We start from the raw sequence: 22,720 nt of genomic DNA on the forward strand, positions 1-22,720 counted from the left end.
TGTTGACTAACAATAGCCTGGAATTCCAGACTTGGTGCTAACCCCATCTGCGAGCCATGGTATGTCCATCTGAGGCGCTTGGCCTTGCTTTCCCCCACTGGACCTTTGTCAGATGGCAGTGCATCTGAAATCTCTCTGTTACCCACCTTCTTCCATCACCAGCCCTTCCACTCGGGGAAACTCTTACCTGACTCCCTCAATTCCTGACAGCATTGTGTGTATGAGTGCTTATTTGCTTGCTTTTGTTTCTTTTTTTTCTCAATTCAGATAACTATTTTTTATCATGCATTCCAACCATATTTACCTTGCCATCCCCTTGCATCTGCTCTCTGGCCTTGTCAACCTCCCAGCCAAAATAAAACAAAACCAAATTTAAAAGAAAACCTCCAAACTTCTTGTTTGTTGATTCATGCAAAGCACTGAGTTAATTTCTCCCTTTGCTGCACCCTGAGTGTAGGCAGTCAGCAATCATCGGCCACACATACCATAATATGCCAAAGCCATGTAAGAGAAAAGCCTGTGTCCTTCAGTTCAATCCTCAAATGACACTTAAGTAAAATTGTGGTTCCTATGGAACCTAAACACAGGTAGAGGCTTAAGACAAAACACCTGAAGATGCAGCATCCAGTAACTGCATGAGGCAGGCCTGGACCCCAGGTGGGTTGACAAGAAGACCACAAGACATTAACTCAGTCCCCTGCTATCTGTCCCCACTTCAGCTGATAATCTGGACATTTCAAAATTATTTATTATTTTTTTAAAAATTCAAGAAATATGTCTATTATATATCACATATATATTAATTATATATATTATATGTATCATATGTATGTATGTGCTAAATATATCATATAATATACAATCTAGTGATTTGTTTGGAGGAACTTCCAGTGTGATTTCTGCTGTTGTGCTAACTTAACTGTATTGGAATTGAATTTTTCACCCTTAGCTAATTTGATTAAATAGTTACTATAGAACAGAAAAGCTTTTGTAGGATCTAAGTAAGTAAATACTGTTTATTTTATTATTATCATTATCATTATTACTATTATTATTATTATTTTGAAGCATAATTTTATTCTTAGCCTATATTGGCCCCAGACTCATGGCAAACCTCCTGCCTTATATTCATAATTGCTGAAATTTCAGGTGTGAGCTGTAAAACCCAGCAATTCTTTCTTTTAAGTGAGTTCATTCATGTGAGAAAAATATGTTTTCCATTTAATATATATTCACTGGCCAGACATTAAATGTCCAATGCTACCTGTAGAAGCAGATGAGTTTATGTATGAATATAATATATTTTGACTAACTCCCACCCCATTCCTCTCCCATCTAATTCCTTCCACATGACTCCAGCTACTTTTCCTTCCTAACTTCATGTGCTCCTTTTGTTAAAAATATGAGTCTACTTAGTGCTGCCTGTAAGTGCATAGATGTAGGACCACTCACTAATAATCATGGGGACCCTGAAGAGAAATTATATTCCACCCCCAGCAGCCATCAATTACCAACAGCTCCCAAGTTAGACTGAGACTGAATAAGTTGCATCCTCGTCCATGGTTGGCTTCATCTTACACAGTCTTGTGTTTGCAGTCACAATGTCTGTGAGTTTGTATGTATAGTGGTCCTGTCATGTACAGCAAATAATGTTTTAGTGTAGATGCCTGCTACTTTTGGCCCTTACAATCTCTCTAAAAGCTCTTCTTCGATGACCCCTTAGCCTTGGGGCGGGGGCGGTGGGTGTGTGATAACCCTAACTCTAACCTTAACCTTAGCTCTAACTCTAACTATAGCCTCTTATGTGTTGTGTCCTCACAAATGAGCTTTAGTAATGACTGACCTGGTAAGAAATGCCAACTGATACAATAGTTGCATGAATGTTGTGGGAGTGACCAACCATTTTCTGGTTGAATTAAAACTGCCCCACAAGTTGGAATTAATGCCTAGTACCATTAACTTGTGCAAGCTATTATAGTTGGCTGTGTCTTAGGACCCAGGGGAGGACCTCCTACCAATGGACTCAACAGACACCATATAGAGCTGCCCTAGATGTTCTTATCTTTATGCTCATAGAGAAGTACATCCCTCAAGCCTCACCAGAGAAGCTTCTTTTTGCTGTAGATGCTGATTAATGCAGAGTTCCGTAATTGGTCAGTGTTCAAAGAAGAAGAGACTATAGAGTCCATTTTTCTTCTTGATTAGTACATTTTCAATATACTGTTTTATAAATTCTAGTTTTATTTAGATGTATAAATTATCAGTGACACTTGAGTGTACATGCTTCGGAAACTCAACCTTTGTTCTATGTTAGGACATGATTACGGTCCATGGACATTTAACATGTAACTGGACATCAACCTGAATCAGATATTTCTATTGTCAGATGGTGACAGGGGCCAGGTGATTAGAAGACTGACGGTAATACTGAACTCCAAAGCCTGGGAGCACACATCTGCGCATATTGGTGACAGGAAACACAAAGATTGCTCTCCAAGGTCTTAGATCCTACAGCATTATGATTATTTGTGTTGTCTAAATACTTCTTGAACTGTTTGAGTGTCTGGTTAGTAAAAAAAGCAACAACAAGATCAGAAGTGCCCTTACCTTCCAGGACACAATAATACATCCCAGTGTCAGTCAGAACAGGCCTGTCCAGCTCTCCCAGATTGTAAGAGCTAATCACCTATTCACAGGAAGGAATGAAATGCTGCAGTGCCTGGGTGAAAAGTAGAGCTTCAGACCTCTGGATCTCTGAGTCAGGTTATACCATCTTGTGTGAATTCCCAGAGCTCCATCTCTGATTGGGTTCAGGTACAACTGGTAAAATTCCCACTACCCTGCTTCCCACTCCTTTCCTCAATGGGGACTATGCACACTGCCCCTCCTTGCCTTCAGCAAGGCTTCTTTTGCCTCACCTTGACTCTGTGTGTCCAATGGAAGGAGAGTGGCACACACTGATGGTAGTTATCTAACTCCTCTGATTTGCTGTTGCTCCATTACTGGCTCTTATTCAGTGAAACACTCCATTTTATTTCATTCCTCTCTTCTGATTCTCTCTTTGCTTCCATGCCTGGTTTCTCTTCTTAAGTACTGAATTTATTTATTTATTTGTTTATTTATTTATTTAACCACCATGAAGTCACACATTAACTTTTTTTTTTTGAGACAGCTCAATAAAAATACAGACTTCCTGTAAAAATCGTTCCTAAAAAAATGACTGGGATGAATTTCATGAAGTTCTGAAGCAAATTTTTAGTAATTCAGTTGAAAGGCCATGCTTGAGCACCAGTCACAGATGCACACAGTGGGCAGTGGAGGATTAGATTCTGTAAACTTTCCTGCTGGGGAGAGTGGGGCCTAATGATTGGAGGATCCCAAATCATCAGTGGAAATATAATGAAATGGCTTCTGATATTGCTAGATATGTCTTCTCAAAGTATGAAATACTTGGATGCCACCATAATTATCCTGATTCACAATTAAGCCAAGTGTGGTTAGCACTGTGTTTATAAGAGCTGTTAATTATAAAGTATAGCAAAGTTGAAACACATAAATGCATTATTACTCAAAAATATTGGTGGTAGGTTTCCTTAAGGTATTTTAATTAATGCTGTCAATGTCAAAATGCTTTAGATAAATTTCACTTTGGAAGTTCACTATCTTTTCTGAAAATATGTTCCTAAAAAAGATACATCACAGAGTGAAGATTAGCATCTAAGATGGTTCTATGCTTGTGGACAGCTCTTCCACATAATCTGTGGAGCTACTACATGCCCATCAGGATTTGAAAATACAGTCTCTTACCCTTTAACAATACTGTGTAATTCAGCATAACATGCTGCATTTTAAGTCATTTTTAACATGTTAATGCATGTAGAATTGGCTAATTTTTAGCTAATCATGCCTGTAGTGAATACTCAGCAAATTCTAAGTCTCTTTATCTCATGTCAAGGACTTCATCCTGAATTCTTGGTACTGAGCAGATACTATCAAATAAAGGGATGTCCAGATTCACAGCCCGAGAAGACAAAGAAAGCTGTGGAGAAATAATGACAGTGGAAGAACCATGAGTTCTACAAAGGAGTATTATTTCTTCCAGGAATAGTCACAAGTTAAGCCATTTTAAAATGGTTATAGACTAGAGAGGAGACTGCATACTCCTGCTAGGGTTAGTAGAGGCTCCTTAATTCCCCAAAGCTAGTCCTTGCAGGACAGGAGACCTATATTATCAACACTTAGAATTGAGTCTCCTAGAAAACTAACTGGCCAGAACATGTCATTAGCCAAGGGGCAGTGAGAAGAGAGAAAGCATGGCTCATGAACAGGACAGATGATCTACTGGGTGGCCAGGAATACTCTCTGCATGAATGTGTCTAGGACAATCCACTGGGTAGCCAGGTATATTCTCTGTATGTTAGCAACTAGAATAATCAACTGAGAGTCCTGTTTGGTCTGAATGTTTTGTCATGACCATTGGTTCCCCAATAATGACATTGAGACTTATTATTAATTGTGAAAACTCTGCACGGATGGTTCAACATATGAAAATCCATCAATGTAATCCAACATATAAACAGACTGAGGAAAAAAACACATGATCATCTCACTAGATGCCAAAAAAGCCTTTAACAAAATTCAACACCCCTTCATGGTAAGGTCTTGGAGAAATCAGGGATAACAGGAACATACCTTAACATAATAAAAGCAATATACAGCAAGCCAGCAGCCAACATCAAATTAAATGAATACAAACTCAATCCAATTCCTCTAAAATCAGGAACAAGACAAGGCTGTCCACTCTCTCCATACCTCTTCAATATTGTCCTTGCTAGAACAATAAGACAACAAAAGGAGATCAAGGGAATGCAAATCAGAAAGGAAGAAGTCAAACTCTCACTATTTGCAGACGATATGATGATATGATAGTCTACATTAGTGACCCGAAAAACTCTACCAGAGAACTCCTACAGCTGATAAACACCTTCAGCAAAGTGGCAGGATACAAGATTAACACAAAAAAATCTGTAGCCCTACTATATATCAATGACACATTGGTGGAGAAAGAAATCAGAGAAACATCACCCTTTACAATTGCCACAAGCAACATAAAATACTTCGGGGTAACACTTACCAAACAAGTGAAAGACTTGTATAGCAAGAACTTTGAGTCTTGAAAGAAAGAAATTAAAGAAGATACCAGAAAATGGAAAGATCTCCCATGCTCTTGGACAGGTAGGATCATATTAAAAATGGCAATCTTGCCAAAAGCAATCTACATATTCAATGCAATCCCCATCAAAATCCCAACACAATTCTTCACAGACCGTGAAAGAACAATTCTCAACTTTATATGGAGAAACAAAAGACCCAGGATAGCCAAACAACCCTATACAATAGAGGAACTTCTGGAGGCATCACCATCCCTGACTTCAACCTCTATTACAGAGCTATTGTCCTTTGGCACAAAAAGGGACAGTTAGAGTAATGGAATAGAGTTGAAAGCCCTGATATTAACCCACATACCTATGAAAACCTTATTTTTGATAAACAATCCAAATTTATATGATGGAACAAAGAGAACATCTTCAACAAATGGTGCTGGCATAACTGGTTGCAGACATGTAGAAGACTGCAGCTAGACCCAAGCCTAGCACCTTGCACAAAACTGAAGTCAAAATGGATCAAAGACCTCAACATAAATCCAGCTACACTGAACCTATTAGAAAACAAAGTGGGAAATACCCTTGAATTAATTGGTACAGGAGACCGCTTCTTGAACATTACACCAGGAGCACAGACACTGAGGTCAACAATTGATAAATGGGACCACCTGAAACTGAGAAACTTCTGTAAGGCAAAGGAGACAGTCAGCAAGACAAAATGGCAGGCCACAGACTGGGAAAAGATATTCACCAACCCCACATCTGATAGAGGGCTGATCTCCAAAATATACAAAGAAATCAAGAAGCAAGTCTCCAATTAAGCAATCCAATTAAAAAGTGGGGTACAGAACTAAATAGACAATTCTCAATAGAGGAATCTAAAATGGCTGAAAGACCAATAAGAAAGTGTTTGAAATCCTTAGCCATCAGGGAAATGCAAATCAAAACAACTCTGACATACTATCTTACTCCTGTCAGAATGGCCAAAATCAAAAACACCAATGATAGTTCATGCTGGAGAGGATGTGGAAAAGGGGAACACTTCTCCACTGCTTGTGAGAGTGCTAACTTGTACACTTTGGAAATCAGTATGGCAACTCTTCAAGAAAATGGGAATCAGTCTACCACAAGATCCAGCAATTCCATTCTTAGGCATATACCCAAAAGAAGCACATTCATACAACAAAGACATCTGTTCAACGATGTTCATAGCAGCACTATTTGTAATAGCCAGAAACTGGAAGCAGCCTAGTTGCCCCTCAACCGAAGAATGGATAGAGAAAATGTGGCACATTTATACAATGGAGTACTACTCAGCGGAAAAAAAATGGAATCTTGAAATTTGCCAGAAAATGGATGGAACTAGAAGAAACCATTCTGAGCCAGGTAACTCAATTGCAAAAAGACAACCATTGTATGTACTCACTCATAAGTGGATTTTAGACATAGAGTAAAGGATTACCAGCCTACAATCCACATTGACAAAGAAGCTAATAAACAAGAAGGACCCTAAAAGAGACATACATGGTCTCCTGCAGAAGCGGAAAGGGTCAAGATATGCTGAGCAAAGTGGGAGCATAGAAAGAGGGGGAAGGGAGCTAGGAGAATGAGAAGGGGAGAAGAGGGTGGACGCAGAGGATATGAGGGAGCAGAAAGGTTGAGTCAGGGGATGAATAGATGATAAGAAGAAGGAGATATAATAGAGGGAGACTTTTTTTTGGTTTTTCAAGACAGTGTTTCTCTGTGGCTTGGGACAATGTCCTGGAACTAGCTCTTGTAGACCAGGCTGGTCTTGAACTCACAGAGATCCACCTGCCTCTGCCTCTCAAGTGCAGGGATTAAAGGTGTGTGCCACCAACACCCGTCAAGGAAGACATTTTTGGTTTACAGAGAAATCAGGCACTACAGAAATGTCTAGAGTTCTACAAATTGACAGCAGCTAACAATGTAAGCAACAGAGAAGAGCCTACCTCAAATGCCCTACCCTGATAATGAGATTGATGACTGACTTATATGCCATCCTATAGCCTTCATCCAGCAGCTGGTGGAAGTAGAAGGAGACATCCACAGCTAATCACCAAACTGAACTGAAACCCAGATTCAGAGAGGGACAGGTCAAGAGCACAGGGGTCCAGACCAGGCTGGTAAAACCCATAGAAACAGCTGAACTGAACATTGGGGAACTCTTTCTCCCCAGACTAATTACTGGAATACCAGCATGGGACTGATCCAGACCCCAAGAACATGGGTTTCTGTGAGGAAACCTCGGAAATCTACGGGACCTCCTGTAGAAGTTCAGTACTTATCCCTAGCATAGGTGTGGACTTTGGGAGCCCATTCCATATAGGGGAATACTCCCTGAGCCAACACACATGGGGGTGGGCCTATGCCCTATCCCAAAGGACACAATAAACACTGATGACACCCTATGGAAGGCCTCAACATCCAGGGGGAGCAGAAAGAATATGTAAAAGATAGGGTTTTAGTTGGGGGGTGTGGTAGGAGAGGACGGGTGGGAGAAGGGAACGGGGATTGTTATGGAAATCAATCCTGTTTCCAATTCAAATAAAAAAAAGTTAAAAAAAAATTATGAAAACCCAGCCTATAGCATAGGCTTTTCCCACTATCTCTTATAACTTAAATTAACTCATTTCTTTTTATCTAAATGTTGCCACAGGACTTGTGACTTTTACCTCTCCTCCTGTATGTCTTGTTCTTCCTGTGTCTGGATTGCAACCTCTCCTTGTTCCCAGAGCTTTTTTATCCTCAGAAGTTCTGCCTAAATTCTTCCTGCCTAGCTTTTTCCTGCCTAGCTTCTTCCTGCCTAGCTTCTTCCTGCCTCGCTTCTTCCTGCCTAGCTCATGGCCATTCAGCTCTGTATTAAACCAATCACGGTGACACTTCTTTAGACAGTGAAAAGGAATAATCTGCAACATTCCCTCCTTTTTTTCTAAATAAAAAGGAAAGGGTTTTAACTCTAACATAGTAAAACTATATACAATAAGAACAATTATCAGGTAAAATTTATATTCACTATGTCCATTTCATTCGCATTTGGCAAATGCATTTGGCAAATCCTATCTTGGTGAGTGCAAAATTTTGTACCTAATTACCTCCCGTCATAAATAAGGAAAACTATAACTATAACTGTGTAGTTTTCAACTCTATCAAAGACCCCAGAAGGAAAAAATAGTATTTGAAAAAACTGAAAGTGCAGAGCAAGAAACTTTCACAACTAAGAAATGACAGAGACATCTGGCTGCCTGAAAAGTAATCCCAAGGTTCTTCTGCAATGTTGGGGCACCCATCTTTGGCCTACAGCCTGGTGTGATCTCTGCATAACAGTATCTAAGATAATGGAGTGCATGCCTTTACATGTACTTTCTCTTAAAAGTAGCCTTTTTTTTCCAAGCCAAGTTTGAGTTATTAATACTCAGCCAAGAACTGATAGTAGATTTCCAAGTTATCCCATTGATTTTGGAAAGTAAAACTTTGAGAAAGAAGAGGGCAATTGAAATACTTCTTCTTTTAATCACAAACTATGCCATTTTCATTGGCTCATGTTTTCTAGGCTCCAATTGCTTTTTCATCTCAGCTTTAAGTTGAAGAAAAAGACAATGATGTCCTCTTTGGCTTTTGGGGTGATCATTTCTATTTTCTTTATGGTTTCAGCAGCACAATACACTCAAGTTTCTATCTCTGCATCATGCTGTAAGAATTGGCATAGTTTTTGTGAAATAGAATCTAAGCCTTGAATGAGACTTTGGCAATGCAGCCACCAACCTCATTTGAAAGAAATAGGACAAAGCTTAACAGAGATGAAACTGCATTGAAAGTCCATCCTCTGTGAACTGTGTCACTGGTCCCAAACCCCACTGTATTGAGCTCTTTTATGCATCTCACCGTATCCATGGACAGATGGACAGACATTTAGACTCTCTGTGTACAAATAAGCAAGCACCTAGGACATGGGGGTTTGTGCCACAGTGGCCTTTGAAATGGATTGGTTTGACATTAATCCTTCCATGACATTGTGATCATGAGTGGTAATGTGATCCAACAAGGTGCCCTCACTCACATTATAAATATCAGGTAATGCTCCTGAAGGCTTAGCAAAAGTCACTTGCCAACTCTATATCATGACCTGTGTGAAAAGTAAACTTCATGGGGACTGGAGATGTGGCTCGGTGGATAAAAAGCACTTGGTAATTTTGCAGATGACCAGGTTCAGTTTCCAGCAATCACAATGGCTATCTTGCAACTGCCTGCAATTCCAGTTCCCAGGAATCTGATACCCTCTTCTGGGCTTCCCATGCACATACAAATAAATTAAGAAGAAATCTTTTTAGAATATAGTTAAGGGTTGTGCTGGTTCAGTGTTATATATTTAGTAACACACGTGCACATATACACACATTTATGTAACAAATAAATAAAAATAGTCCATGGATTTGAAAGTGATTGGGGGAGGTGTATGTGGCAGGGTTTGGAGGGAGGAAAGGGAAGGGGGGAATGATGTAATTAACTTTTTTTAAAAAAATGTCATGTTTTTCTCTTATGTGAATAATCTAGATTTAAATATACATGTGTATTTATACATACACAGGACATTAATGTGAAACCAGGTCTGTGTAGGAAGAGAGGAAATAAAGAAAATGCCGCTTATTTGCTTTCATGTATGCAGCCTGTGTTAAAGAACACACTTTCACACAGAAGCAGATGGGGTATGTGGGAGGATGAAGAGGACCAGTAGGGAGCTGAAAGGGACAAATATGAACAATTGTACACATATATGAAAATGTCAGATTGACACCCATTACTTTGTATTCTATCTAAAAATAGAATCTCACCAAAATCATTCCACATGGTGTCCTTTGCATGCTGCTGGGTAAACTGCATTGTTTCCATCTGTTTCCAGCCCGGACATGTGGATCAAACCTGCGTGGGCCAAGTGGTATCATCACCTCCCCTAACTACCCTGTGCAGTATGAAGACAATGCTCACTGTGTGTGGGTCATCACCACCACTGATCCAGACAAGGTAAGGCTTCTCCACCCACTCAGGTGCTGTCAACAGCTGTCTCTGGTTAGCAGACTGCCTGGCTGATTGTAGCTAGAGTCCACATGTTCTTGCCTATCCATAGAGTACAGCTAGGACTCAGTGCTGCCTTCACAGCATTTTAATTAAGAAACAGACAACAAACTATTCCAACACTCATTTCATGTTATGTGAAGTAAACACTGTTAAAGGAACAGCTATCTGGTCATGTCAATTTACTGAGCTTTGTGTTGCCAGCTTCTGAGTGGCCCTGACTTTTTTTTCCTGCAGTGACCACCTGTCCACTTCTGCCCTTTGAAAACCTCTCATTTCTGTTCAGATTTCTCCCCTCACTGCTGAGTCACAGCCCCACAGCAGAGAAAGGCTGGTTTATATCAGGTGATGTTCTCACCAGATTCCTGTTGGCTCTGGTTTGCTTACACTTGTCATAACACCTCTGCTATTTATTATTATCCGATGCTACTTCTGATAAACAGCAATGAGTAAAGATGCAGGGTGTTGTATGGGCTTTCTCTGCAAGCCCAAAGGAATCACTGAGGTGTGGTAACCCACAAAGGCCCCAGGTTTTGCTATGGAGCTTCTCAGCACACTGCTGCTTCGAAGTTCCTAGGACAGCACCCACACTAAGGCAAACATACAGAATTCCTGTGTGACAGAGATTAGCCTGTTTCCCAGGGCCTGTCCTCAGCACAGGAGATGTCAGATCTATACATAGAAGGTATGTGGGCTTGAAAGTAGACCTTCTAAGCCTCTGAGCCTGCATTGTCAAAGAGACTATAGGAACATTTTCCTCCACTGGGGGATAGGAAGAATCAATTGTTGCATGAACCTAGTTACCATAGAAGCATCATATGCTACAGACTATTCAAAATAGAAATGGCAAAGACACCCAGGAAGAACTGAACAAGGGGTCAGCAGGTTGGGTGCACCTCATTTAGTGACTATCAAGCCAAATTTTGTTAAACTAGTGTTAACAGGTATACCATGTTCCTCATGTATATTTGCTTTCCTTGGTTTCCACACCCAAGCATTTTTGAAACATTCTGTTTTGTCTCTTCCACATTAAGTCATTTGACCTTGAGGGCTTAGCAAAGGCTTGAAAGTCAGATGGAAATGTTTGGAGAAGAAATTGAAAACAATTGTGTTTGCTTGCTTTGTGGTATACTAGATGTAGAATTGAATTAATGGCAAATATATATTACCTCTACTGCCATGCAGTACAAGAAAAAATACATGTTTATGTCCTCTCTAAAGAGATGCCATTGCCGCCCAAAGAGTCTTATTGTGACATTTATAAAGCATAAAATGTTTTATTTTTGCAATTAAGGAGGTAGGACAACCTCTTTTCTTAGATTTGATTTTGGCAGTAATATAACTAAAGGGAATGGATCAATATACATCAAAAGAATGGGTTACTTACTGTCTACATATTCCCTGTGGTTCAGCAAAAAGAAATGCATGGAAGATCACACAGAAGTGGGGAGCTCCTCACGAGAAGGGAGGTGGTAACCCCTCCTAGCCTGTGGTCTTCCTGCATGCTGCTCCATTTGCATCCCTGACTCCTGCCAACTGTACTCCTGAACCCCTTCAATCACTATGGCTGTTCCCTGTGTCTTCCTGGGTGCTACACCATTGGCTGGAGAGAACTCTTAAGTCCTCTCCAACCATACACAGCCTACACTATGTACATGATGGATTGCATCATCTCTCAACCATTGAATGACTCAATAAATTCAGCATCCCCTCATTGGAAAAACACAGAAGAATCTAGGCATAGAAGAACCATGCCTATAATAATGACGATTTGCAGAACACCTGTGGCTATTACCCCCCCTTTTTTTTTTCACTGCATTTGGGACAATGAGTGGCCTATAACAAAGAATCTTCTGTAACAACAATCAGGGTAACAAAAACATGAGAAACAGCCATAGCAAAGCCTCCCCTCAGGGCCTGTCCATCGAGAAAGAGGAAGAGTGCGTGTACTATTTGTGTATAGTGGACTGGAGGAACAGACTGAATGCTATGTAATTCTTCCAGTGGGAAAGGAGCGGTGTGAAAAGAAGGGTTCTAAAGGCATTAAAGAATGACCCACAGTTGCCTTGCCTGTAGACTCAGAAGGATGTAACTGCAGTTGAGAAGGGTGGGGAGGGGCTGAAGGGGAGCACTTCTTGAGTCTCTTGTTGAGTATTCTCTGTCCTCCAGGGCTTTGCCATACACCTACTCTCCAGCAGGTACTATGAGTGACATGAGAGAGGATGACATTGAACTTTACATATTATTTTAGGGGTTTCCCACTTGTGCTTATCAGGGAAATGGACCCACTGCTTTCCTTCCTGTGTGACCTTACTTGATTTTGTGACTGTGGGATCCTGGCTCCTGGGATTGGGAGCACTTCTCTTTTCTTTATTCTATGGAATAGCTAGAAGAACAATTGCGTCAGTTCTTTCAAAACTCTGATAAAATTCAGCAGTTAACAAATGCAGTCATGGGGTTTTCTTTGGAGACTTCAATCTCATTATCTACTGTTGATCTGTTTATGTTTTTGTATCTTCTAGTTTCAATTATGGTAAGTCATGTGTGTCTAGGAACTTACCAATTTCTTCTGAATTTTGCAGTTAAGTATAATACATTTTCTCAAAATTTTCTCTAGTACTTTTCTGAATTTTAGTGATACCTATTGTAATAGAATCTTTGAAGCTCTCCCTTATTTATTTGAGTTTTCACTTTTGTTGAGGTAGGTTGTCTAAAGGTTTTTCAATTTTCTTTATCTTTGAAAAGAACAACTGGTTGTTCCATTGTCTCAGTGTTGTTCTTTGATTCTAAACTTCACTTATTTCTGTTCTGCTAGTTTGGGATTTGACTGGTTGTTGTTAGAAGGAAAATTCACTATGGTCAAGTTGGCTTCATTAGAGTAATGCAAAGATGGTCCCTAGTATGCAAATCAATGTGTATAAAACAAATACAGAAACAGAGGTAAGGTTAGAAGTCAACACCAGCTAAATAGATGCAGAATTAACATTTAATAAAGTTCAATATCTCTTTATAATGAAAACTCTCTACAAATTAGGGATTGAATGATTACAACTTAAGACAATAAAGTTCCCATATGACAAACCCCTAGTGTATATATTACACTGACTTCAGGAACCCTAAGCATTTCTCCAATAATCAGGAATGTGATAAGGATCTCAATTTTTCCACATTTATTTCTTTTTTCTTTTGTTACGATAAATCTTTCTGCCAAAAGCCGCCAAGCCCCACCGCCACATGTGCGATTTATGCCAGCCACCCACCCGAGTTAGGACCCCAATTTATGCACAGAGAGACTTGTATTACGTTCAAAGCTGCTTGGCCAATGACTAGGACTTCTCATCTGCTAGCTCAGTCTTAATTATCATAAATCTATATATGTTATAATACTTATCTTATAGAGGATGCCTTTCGCTGGCACCCTCTCTTGCCAGTGGCTCACATGGCGCCACTGGAGGAGGAAGGGGAAACTTCCTTTTTCTCCTTTCTTAAATATGAGTCTCCTTGCTATGTCACTTCCTGCCTGGATCACCACTTCTCTACTACATTTCCCAGAATCCTCTTTGACTCTTAGTCCTGTCTAACTTGCTGTCTCATTGGCCAAACAGTATTTTATTCAATAGTAAGATAATCATACAAAGAAGTACATTCCCCATCATTATTTTTTTTAGCCCTAATTGTTCTGGAACTCTCTTTGTAGACCAGGCTGACCTCAAACTCACAGAGGTCGCCTGCCTATGCATCCTGAGTGCTGGGATTAAAACATGCCAGAGACTATCCTTAGCTACAGGAACCAAAATTAAGGATAATTATCCAAAGAGCAAAACAGCCTTATTTGGGAAACTGCAGAAGAAACACTAGAAGTCCAAGTCTACGATGGGTCAACTGGGGCTCACTTGCTATGTTTCACAAGCAGACTAACAAACCCAAGGTTCTAGATTCAGGAGATGATTTGGTTCATAGATTGCTTAGGGTTTTACTAAACCTCTTTATCTCCTTCTCAGGAGGTATGTTCTTGAACATCTTGAAGCTGAGTCTTAAACCCATTTAAACCCTGAAATGCAGATGTCTTGGATGTACCTGAGTTTCAAATACTTCTCTTATTGACAAAATTCAGCTTTTCTCTGTTGTCTTTGTGTGATGCTACATAAATGTGTTAATATTATATACAAGTTTTATTGTGCAGAGCCCTCGATAGTTAACAAGAATAATATCCTGAATCTCATACTGAAGAATATGCTTTGCTCTGCATCAAGTATTTTGTAGAAATGTTGAGAGAAGAAGTAAAGGATCCCAGGTTGATTCACTCATACACACTAGCACTCTCAGAATGCCACTTCGGCACCTGAAGGCATCTCAATTAAGCAGAATTACCATCCGAATTAAGCACCAGACATTGCCATTAAGTATAATTAGACTTAATTTGATTCCTTGGGAGACATTCCAAATAAGTGGGTTTCCCAATAAAGTATGTGGTGATGAAGTTGTATTATGAATTGAGAGAGAGAGAGAGAGAGAGAGAGAGAGAGAGAGAGAGAGAGAGAGAGAGAATTTTCCAAGGCAGTGACTCGTGAGGAGATTGGATGAAGAACTGTTTATGAAAAGAGTCTGTCAGCCTCCTTGGGGATATCTGACCTGGTCATTGCTTTCAAAACTAAGATGCAACATATAAATTCCCAGTGCCCATTGGAGATCCCAGTTTTTAGACTCTGGCTCACTCTCCATGATGCATTTTCTTCCCTGGTCTTTATTCTTGTTTGGCTGTTGTAGAACCAAGTACCTCATGTCGGTTTCTACTAAGTGTTTACATAAAGTCACTGGTACAAGAGAATGAGTGGGGGGAGTTTAAAGCCTCCCTCTGGAATCAACAACACATACAGTGTATTATAATATCAACTTCAAAGGAATGCTAGAAAACAACAGTTAATAAATGAAACTATTAGGAGTGCTTATTACATACCATGCTTCACATGGAAAAGTATAAAACATAAAAATCTCTCAAGAAAATTTAATTAAGCACAGAAGGAGACTTATAACAACTCAATTACCACTGCTCCTGCTGGGGTGTCATCACTGAAAGTCAATAAAACTAATGAGGTGGTAAACATGGGAACATATTTCACATATACACAGCCAAGTCGTACAAGGTACAGGTAAAACTCTCGAGGGGGCTGCGATCAATTCCTGAGAAATCAATGTGTATGCCTTAACTGTACATTGTATGGATTGAAAGGAACTGGTCTAAAAGTTCATGGCTAGAACCTCTCTGAGAAAAAAAACATTGTCTCAGAAGATCAGAGTCCTGGGGAACCCTTGTATTTACACATGTGTTTATGTATGTGTGTGACAGATACGCACATGTTTATATCTACATATAGGTATTAGTTAGAATGTGAGGTGTACTCAAGTTCAAAATGTCCATTACACAGACTTTAAAACATATATGTTCATAAACAGTTAGCTTTATGCATAAATGCACACACATTCATATACAGTTTGTGTTCTGTATATACATAGCTACATTGTTTTTTTAAACATTTTAATTTGTTGAAAATTTCACACATGTATATTTTATTTACATCATTTGCACACTCTTCCTCTCTCCACTCCAACACCTTCTATGCCCCTTCTCCAACTATCTTTCAAATTCAGAACCCCATTCTCCTGAATTACTATTTACACACACACACACACACACACACACACACACACACAAACACACACACAAACACACACACACACACCTACCTCCTACCTCCTTTCAGGGACCTTTGATAGCTGATAGTTCTTCATTTAAGTCTTGTGAAATTTCCCTGATCCATATTGGCATGTCATCTGGTGTTGCCAGTGGGGATATCAATAGGCAACCATATTGTTGACATTTCATTAGTATAGCTTCCCTGTCATATGTAGAAGATACTATCTCCTAGCATGCATCTTGGTCCTCTAGCACTTACAATCTTCCTGTCCCCTTTTGTGTGATACTCCCTCTCCCTAAGTCTTAGTTGTCGGTGTTGTATGGTAGATGTATAAATTGGGGCTGGATTCCCCAAGTCTCTTATTCTGTGCCTTTTCCCAGTTAGTCTTTCTGTTGTGGTCTTCACCTACTGCAAACAAATAAATAAATAATAACAACAAAAACCATTCAATGACAGGTAAGAGCTTCACTTATCTATGGGATATTGATCAATATTTATAACACAGTTAGGAATTACGCTGTTTTAAGAAAATAACAGTAGTTAATCCTCCTCTAGGATCTATGACATTCAGCAATGTGTTTTTGGCCACATTTATAGAACCAGACATGATTTCTCTCCTATTCAGCAGACATTATTAGACTCCAATGGTAATTGTCCACAAGATAGAAGTGCAGCATTGAGAATATCTTGCCAAGATGGTCATTGTTGTGGTCCATAGACTTCACAGCTTTGTAGGACTACTGATTGCTTTTCTTCCTAGCCCAGTTGTACAGCACCTCCAGATACTATAAGAGCTAGTCCTCAGGGAGAAGGCTTCCAAGTCAGTCCCAGATTGATTACTAAAGATTCTGTATCTGAAGAATATGGTATCTGTAGCATCAGGGTCTTACCTTCAAGTTATGGGACAAAATCAAGAGTGATGAACACAGCTGATATGGTTTGGGTGACCTGGGACTCCATGAAAATAGAGGTAGTAGGGGTTTTCCACATGAATGAATTCTTATACAGTTGGTGTCTCAATTCAGTCCCTGTATTGAAATTGAAGTGCCCTTTATTGTTCTTTGAACAGTACACTAAAGCAATTTATAATAATTATATTATTTTATCCATGTAATATAGATATTGCTAAAAATGTGTGTTGTACTAATGAATACAAGTTGATATGGAGGAGATAGATCTTAAATGTGCAGGAGCCATATGTGAATTATATTTACATATTTATAATTTTTATGTCATTTTTATATATTGTGTGTGCAGGCATGCACGTGTGTGTGTGTGTGTGTGTGTGTGTGTGTGTGTGTGTGTGTGCCACATGTGTGCAGGTACTGACAGAGGCCAGAAGAAGGTGTCAGATCCCCTGGAGCAGGAGTTCTAGGCAGTTGTGAACTTCCATGGGGTACTGGGAATGGAATGCAGGTCCTCTGAAAGAAGAGCAATTGCTTTTAGCAGCTTAGCTTTTCCACCAGCCTTGTAGTTCATCTATTTATATAAAAACCCCCGAGCATCTGTGTTCTGGGAGTGTTGACCCATCCCCTGGTGAATCTGAGAGAAATATTCATACATTTATATCACGTTTGTAGAGTGATGCTTCCAGTAGTCAATTGCAATGTAAGCTTCTCAATGTCTTTACATTAGTATTAAAGATTTTCATTTCCCCCCCCCAGCTTCAGTGGGATATAATTAACAAATGAAAAGGGTTTAACTGTGCTGTCTATGCAGTAGAAATCTACATAGCCATATAATGAAAGAAACATCATTCTTTGTGACAATATGGATGGATCTGGAGGATATTGCACTAAGTGAAATTAAATATTTGAACTTCTTTTTTAATATTTGGGTGGTTGAGACAAGGAAGATCTCATGTAATCCAGGCTGTGTACCAAGGCTGTCCTTAAACTTCTGTTCTTGAACTGAAGTGATGTTGGTGCAATGGGTGACAATAAGAAACTGGAAAACATGGAAAAATCAAAATTCTCTCAGGTGACCCAGGAGGCATGTCACTCCATCCAGGGGGAAATATTTCTGAGCACAGGAAGCTGTGCTTTATTTTACAGTTGGCATAACTGGACAAGGATACCTGACTGTCCATGATTTTCCCTGTAGCCAGATGCCCCAGTAGAGGAAAAGAAACCCCACAGCAGAAGAAAGAAACAAAACATTGAACCATTGTCTACTTAAGCAGTCAGTTTGGTTTAGGTCAAGCACCTGCACCTTGGGGATTGAGACAGGAGGATCACAGTCTTGAATCGTTCCTGAAGTGCATAGTATGATCCTGTATCCATGAAGCAAAACAAAACTTTTATTGGTTGGTTTGGTTAGCTTTGGTTTGATCATTGGCTTAAAATACAATCTTACATTTTTTTAGAATTTAGCAAGCTAGAAATTGCTAAAAATTGGCTAAGCTGGCCAATTTTGCATGGGTTAAAAGCTGGCTTCCTGGTACATAGTTGGCTTTCTTGCTGTGTCCTCATATTGCAGAAGAGGCTGGGATGGTCTTTATGTTCTCTTCTACATGGATACTGGTTCCATTCATGAGGGCTCAATACCATGACTCAATCACTTCTCAAAGACCCTACCTCCTAGTGCCATCAAATGGCTTGATGAGATTTCAACATATGAATTTGAGTGGAAATTAGTATAAAAGTAAAGTTTATAACAGTCAAGATATCTCACATAATCAGATAAAGGTCAGGTTCCTACAGTTGGTTTGTTTCTTAATGTGACCCAACAGATGACACTTCTTAGGGGCCCTTGATGACACAAAAAAAGCTATTAAGTGACCTTTTAAAACCAATTTTAATTTCCATTCCCAAAAAGAGTGTTTAGAAATTCTGAAGGCCAGTGGATGTCACTGAATACAGGCCTGCCACAAGGGCCAAGTGCACAGTGTAGATTTTTATATCCCATGAGGGTGGTAGAGGATGGGACACCATAACTAAAAGAGGGGGTAGTGTTTTTTAAACGTACTAGCATAGCTGTCTCCAAGTCACAAATCCTACACATTGGGATATTATTTAGATCACGAAATTGACCTGAATATTTCCCTAATATGTTTCCAGATAAGCAAATCATTATTTTCATAAAAACATGGACTACTTGGCACATTCAAAGTACACTTGCCAATAGGAAGCTCAATTGTGCTTGATATTCTGCACAATGTTGGTCTCTGCATTTCCCATGGATTTGTGAGAAACTGCTCTCTACTTCTGATAGTATCCAGTATCCTGGAGTTCCTACCAACACATAGATTTACAAGGTGGGCAATGGAGGGTGATGGTGGTTATGGGTTCTACTAAGTGTAGCAATCCCCAGAGAGTTGTCACAGAGGCATATGAAATGCCTCCTTAATGAACCAGTAATTGTTTTAGTTGGTTCCCTGCTGAATGGTGGAGTGGCTGGTGGCTGTCAGCTAAGCCTAGAACCTCTTAATAGGAAGGCAGACTGTATTTTTACATTGCTGATGCAATTCTGAGATCAGATGCTGAGCACTGAGTTGGAACTGAAAAGCTGGCTGTGATAGGAGCCACCCAATGTGAACTCACAGCTTCCCTTCATAGACCCTTAAGTTAGAGAAGTGAAATGATTGTGATTTCTGACTAAAGACATACAGGGCACTCACTTCCTCAGCTCTGCGGTAACTGTGATGTCATTAAAATATTTGAGTCTTTGCTATTGCAGTAGGATTTTTTTCCTGGTATATAGGAGAGAAGAGTTCTCTTTTTTTAATTGACAGTTGTTTCTAAAAGATAGAACTGACCTTTACATACATACCCATGGAGTCATGTCTGCTTCCTAACATAACAAAGGTGTTCTTTTAAAAAAAAAAAAAAAACTTCCTTGTTTGTGAATCCACTTAAGAATTTGATACTGAATAGTTCCTGTGTCTGTGTCACTGGATGTCATCAAGTACATGAATGATAGATTAACATGGATGGAAATCTAGAGTATTGTTCTATTGTTAGCTGTATCTTTGTATCATGTGTCATGTCCTTGACTGGGGTCTAATTGGAGTGTTAGCATTATCTCATTTAGCATCAGAAGTATGAAACCCTTTCAAATGTTAGTTTTATACAAGCTGTCAGATGTCATACATGGCACTTGGAGAACACCATGCAGTGTGATTCAGTGGTCAGCTCTAAGTATTTCCTGGAGAAGCATCAGATACTACAGTTGTGTCCCAAAACTATAGTTTGTGGTTTGAATGCCCCCCCAAAAAAGTTCAGGTGTTGAAGGCTTTACCCCCAAACCAAAGATCAGAGGTTAGATTTCATTGGTGGGTTATGAGGACAAGGACCTAGTCAATGAGTAGTTAACCCACTGATGAATTCCTTGTTGGGTAAACTGTTGGGGAATGGAAGGAGTGACTTGACTGGAAGAAGCATGTCTCTGTGCTTTGGAGGATGGTCATTGATCTTGCCTCTTCCTCTTTATTTTTCTCTCTGCTTCCTGACTGCTATGAGATGAACAGCCCCCTATGCCTCATGCTTCTGCACCAGTAAAGTCAAGTGATTGTGTGCAGAAACTGTGAATCCAAACTGAATTTCTTCCTTGTAGGTTGTCTGTGTCAGCATTCTGTCAGAGCATGGGCACCAAACATGCAAACTAGCACACATGCTAGGATAGATGGTTGTATACCTAAGTGAATGGGAAGGAAGATAAATTTTGAAGTATTCTTGCTATGAATTTAAACAAATAGAAAACCCTCATGTTTCAATTAAAAGTATCATACAAAGTAGGTAAACACCTGTGGATTTTACATTTATATGCAAAACAACTTTGCTGTGAGGTGAGATTAAGTAAGATAAGCTACAATTACATGAAACTTTAGCAAACTAAGTCTTTGGTGTGTTTAACAGATGAGGGGGTTTTAAATGGAGCCTCATTGCATGGAAGTCAAACCAACATTGGGGTAACACTTTGCTCTCTTCTGGCCCCTTTTTGACACAGGTCCTTGAAGGTATTTGGCTAAAAGCCTCAGATCCTTGGGGCTCTGATCTTCAGATACTACACAGATATGCCCTGGTTAATTCAAGAGCAGGATGAAAACCCCATATAGTCAGAATCAATGAGGTGTTGTCAAGGCAACAAGTCCTTGTAGCTCTAGACTCCCATGCTCTTCCTGGACCTTAGTGCACATGGCAGTGCTCAGAACTTGACCTGTCCCCTGCCTGCTTTGCTTTTCCTCTACCCCTGTGTTTGGTTCCTGGCCTGGGTTTTGCTTAAGAATCAATATGCTTACCATATGACTTCCCCACTGTTGACTGCCTCATCCAATAGTGTTCCCTTTCCTACAAACATACCTCAGCAAGTCATCACTGACATTCATACTTTTGAGGGTATGTGAGATGAGATGTCCTGGTCGCCCTATTTTCTTGCTGTCCAGTTGTGGGGGTCTTCTATGCACATCTCCTGAAGATGTCACCTTTACTGGTGGCCTGTGGCCTCTCTTCTGGTATGCACAGTACTACCTCCCCAACACACACAACTGGACAAGGTCTCCTCATGTGCTGTTCACCCACATCTTCACACTCTAACTGATGCCCTAACTGGTCCATGGAACAGACACATTCAGAAAAAAAAAAAAAACAGTTAATATAGCCAATTTAACAAACTACAAGGAGGCCAATTGCTACCATGTTCCAGTTGCTTCTCCTGGCCTGTCAGGCAGCCTTTGAGCTGAATAAATTGTAGATGTGGTTGCATGGTGGACATGTCTGGTTTCCAGTCACATTCCCAAGACAAAGCTCAGTATCCACTCCCATAAGCACTGAATTCTTGCATCTAGCTTGCCTTTCTGCTCTGTTGACCCATCCCTGCATGACACAGCCTGCTGCCCACCCTTCTGCCTCAAGGCTCTTGCCACAGGCCACCTTCCTAAACCCAGGGCTGCCCATCAAGTGCATCTGTCAATGTGTCTATACTTATTTTTCTCCCTTCTCACTTGATCTTAAACTAGTCCACAAGTTCTGTGAGTATTTCTGTTGCTTTCCTTTATTTACCCTGACTCATCATTGTTGTTTATCATGGCTCTTGTAAGGCTAGATGCAGAGCTCATTCCTGCCACAGGCTGCAATTCACAGAGTACTTCCATCCACTCTGAGGATCCCTAACTCACTCTACATATATTTATGGATGGGGGTTATCACAGCTTGGCTGGGAATGGTGTCCTGGTATTTTTTACATTTCACTGTCTACTAGCATGGTGATGGGGAATGTCCTGTGTTATATAGTATTTCAGCATTTTTGTCATTCAGACAGCGGTGGAGTGGCTCATCATAGCAATTTCCAGAGATGGAGTATGAAATTGAGGCATGCGGTGGGGCTACATCTCCCCACAATTGATGAGGTGGGGGATGCAGAGCCACAATCCTGTGTCACCTCACTTCAGTAAAGCAACTCAGAACTCCAAGAAGTCCCTCGTCATCGAGGGGACAGCTGGTCATAGGCTTTCCATGGGCTATTATACACATTGTGCTATTCATGTGCTGTCAGTGGCGAATGACTTCCAGAGGATGCTGGCTTTGGCAAAATTGAAGACACTCAAAGGCAAATCACAGCCATTTGACAAGTAATGGGGCTGATTATTTTAAAGGGCTATTGGAGTCTCAACGAGGGTAAAGCTTTTGTTGAAAAAAAAAGTCACATTCTGTGAAAAGGCTCACGAAGCAAGTTATTTAGTAGCAGAATTTATTGAGCGAAAAAAAGCAAACTCAAACAGTTGGTGCACACTTAATAACACAGTGTGGGAAATTACAGTGAGTGCACAGT

The 22,720-nt window shown here is 40.1% G+C and overlaps 1 protein-coding gene across 1 annotated transcript in view; it reads left to right on the forward strand.

The window, feature by feature from the left end:
- Window positions 1-22,720, forward strand: part of Csmd1 (CUB and Sushi multiple domains 1) — a 1,205,306-nt gene that overhangs the window by 797,576 nt on the left and 385,010 nt on the right. Inside the window, exon 10 of the mRNA XM_027388213.2 lies at window positions 10,084-10,205. Coding sequence (XP_027244014.1) covers window positions 10,084-10,205 — 122 coding nt within the window. The remainder of the gene's footprint in view (window positions 1-10,083; window positions 10,206-22,720) is intronic.

Source organism: Cricetulus griseus, assembly GCF_003668045.3.
Source record: "Cricetulus griseus strain 17A/GY chromosome 1 unlocalized genomic scaffold, alternate assembly CriGri-PICRH-1.0 chr1_1, whole genome shotgun sequence".
Lineage (NCBI taxonomy): Eukaryota > Metazoa > Chordata > Mammalia > Rodentia > Cricetidae > Cricetulus > Cricetulus griseus.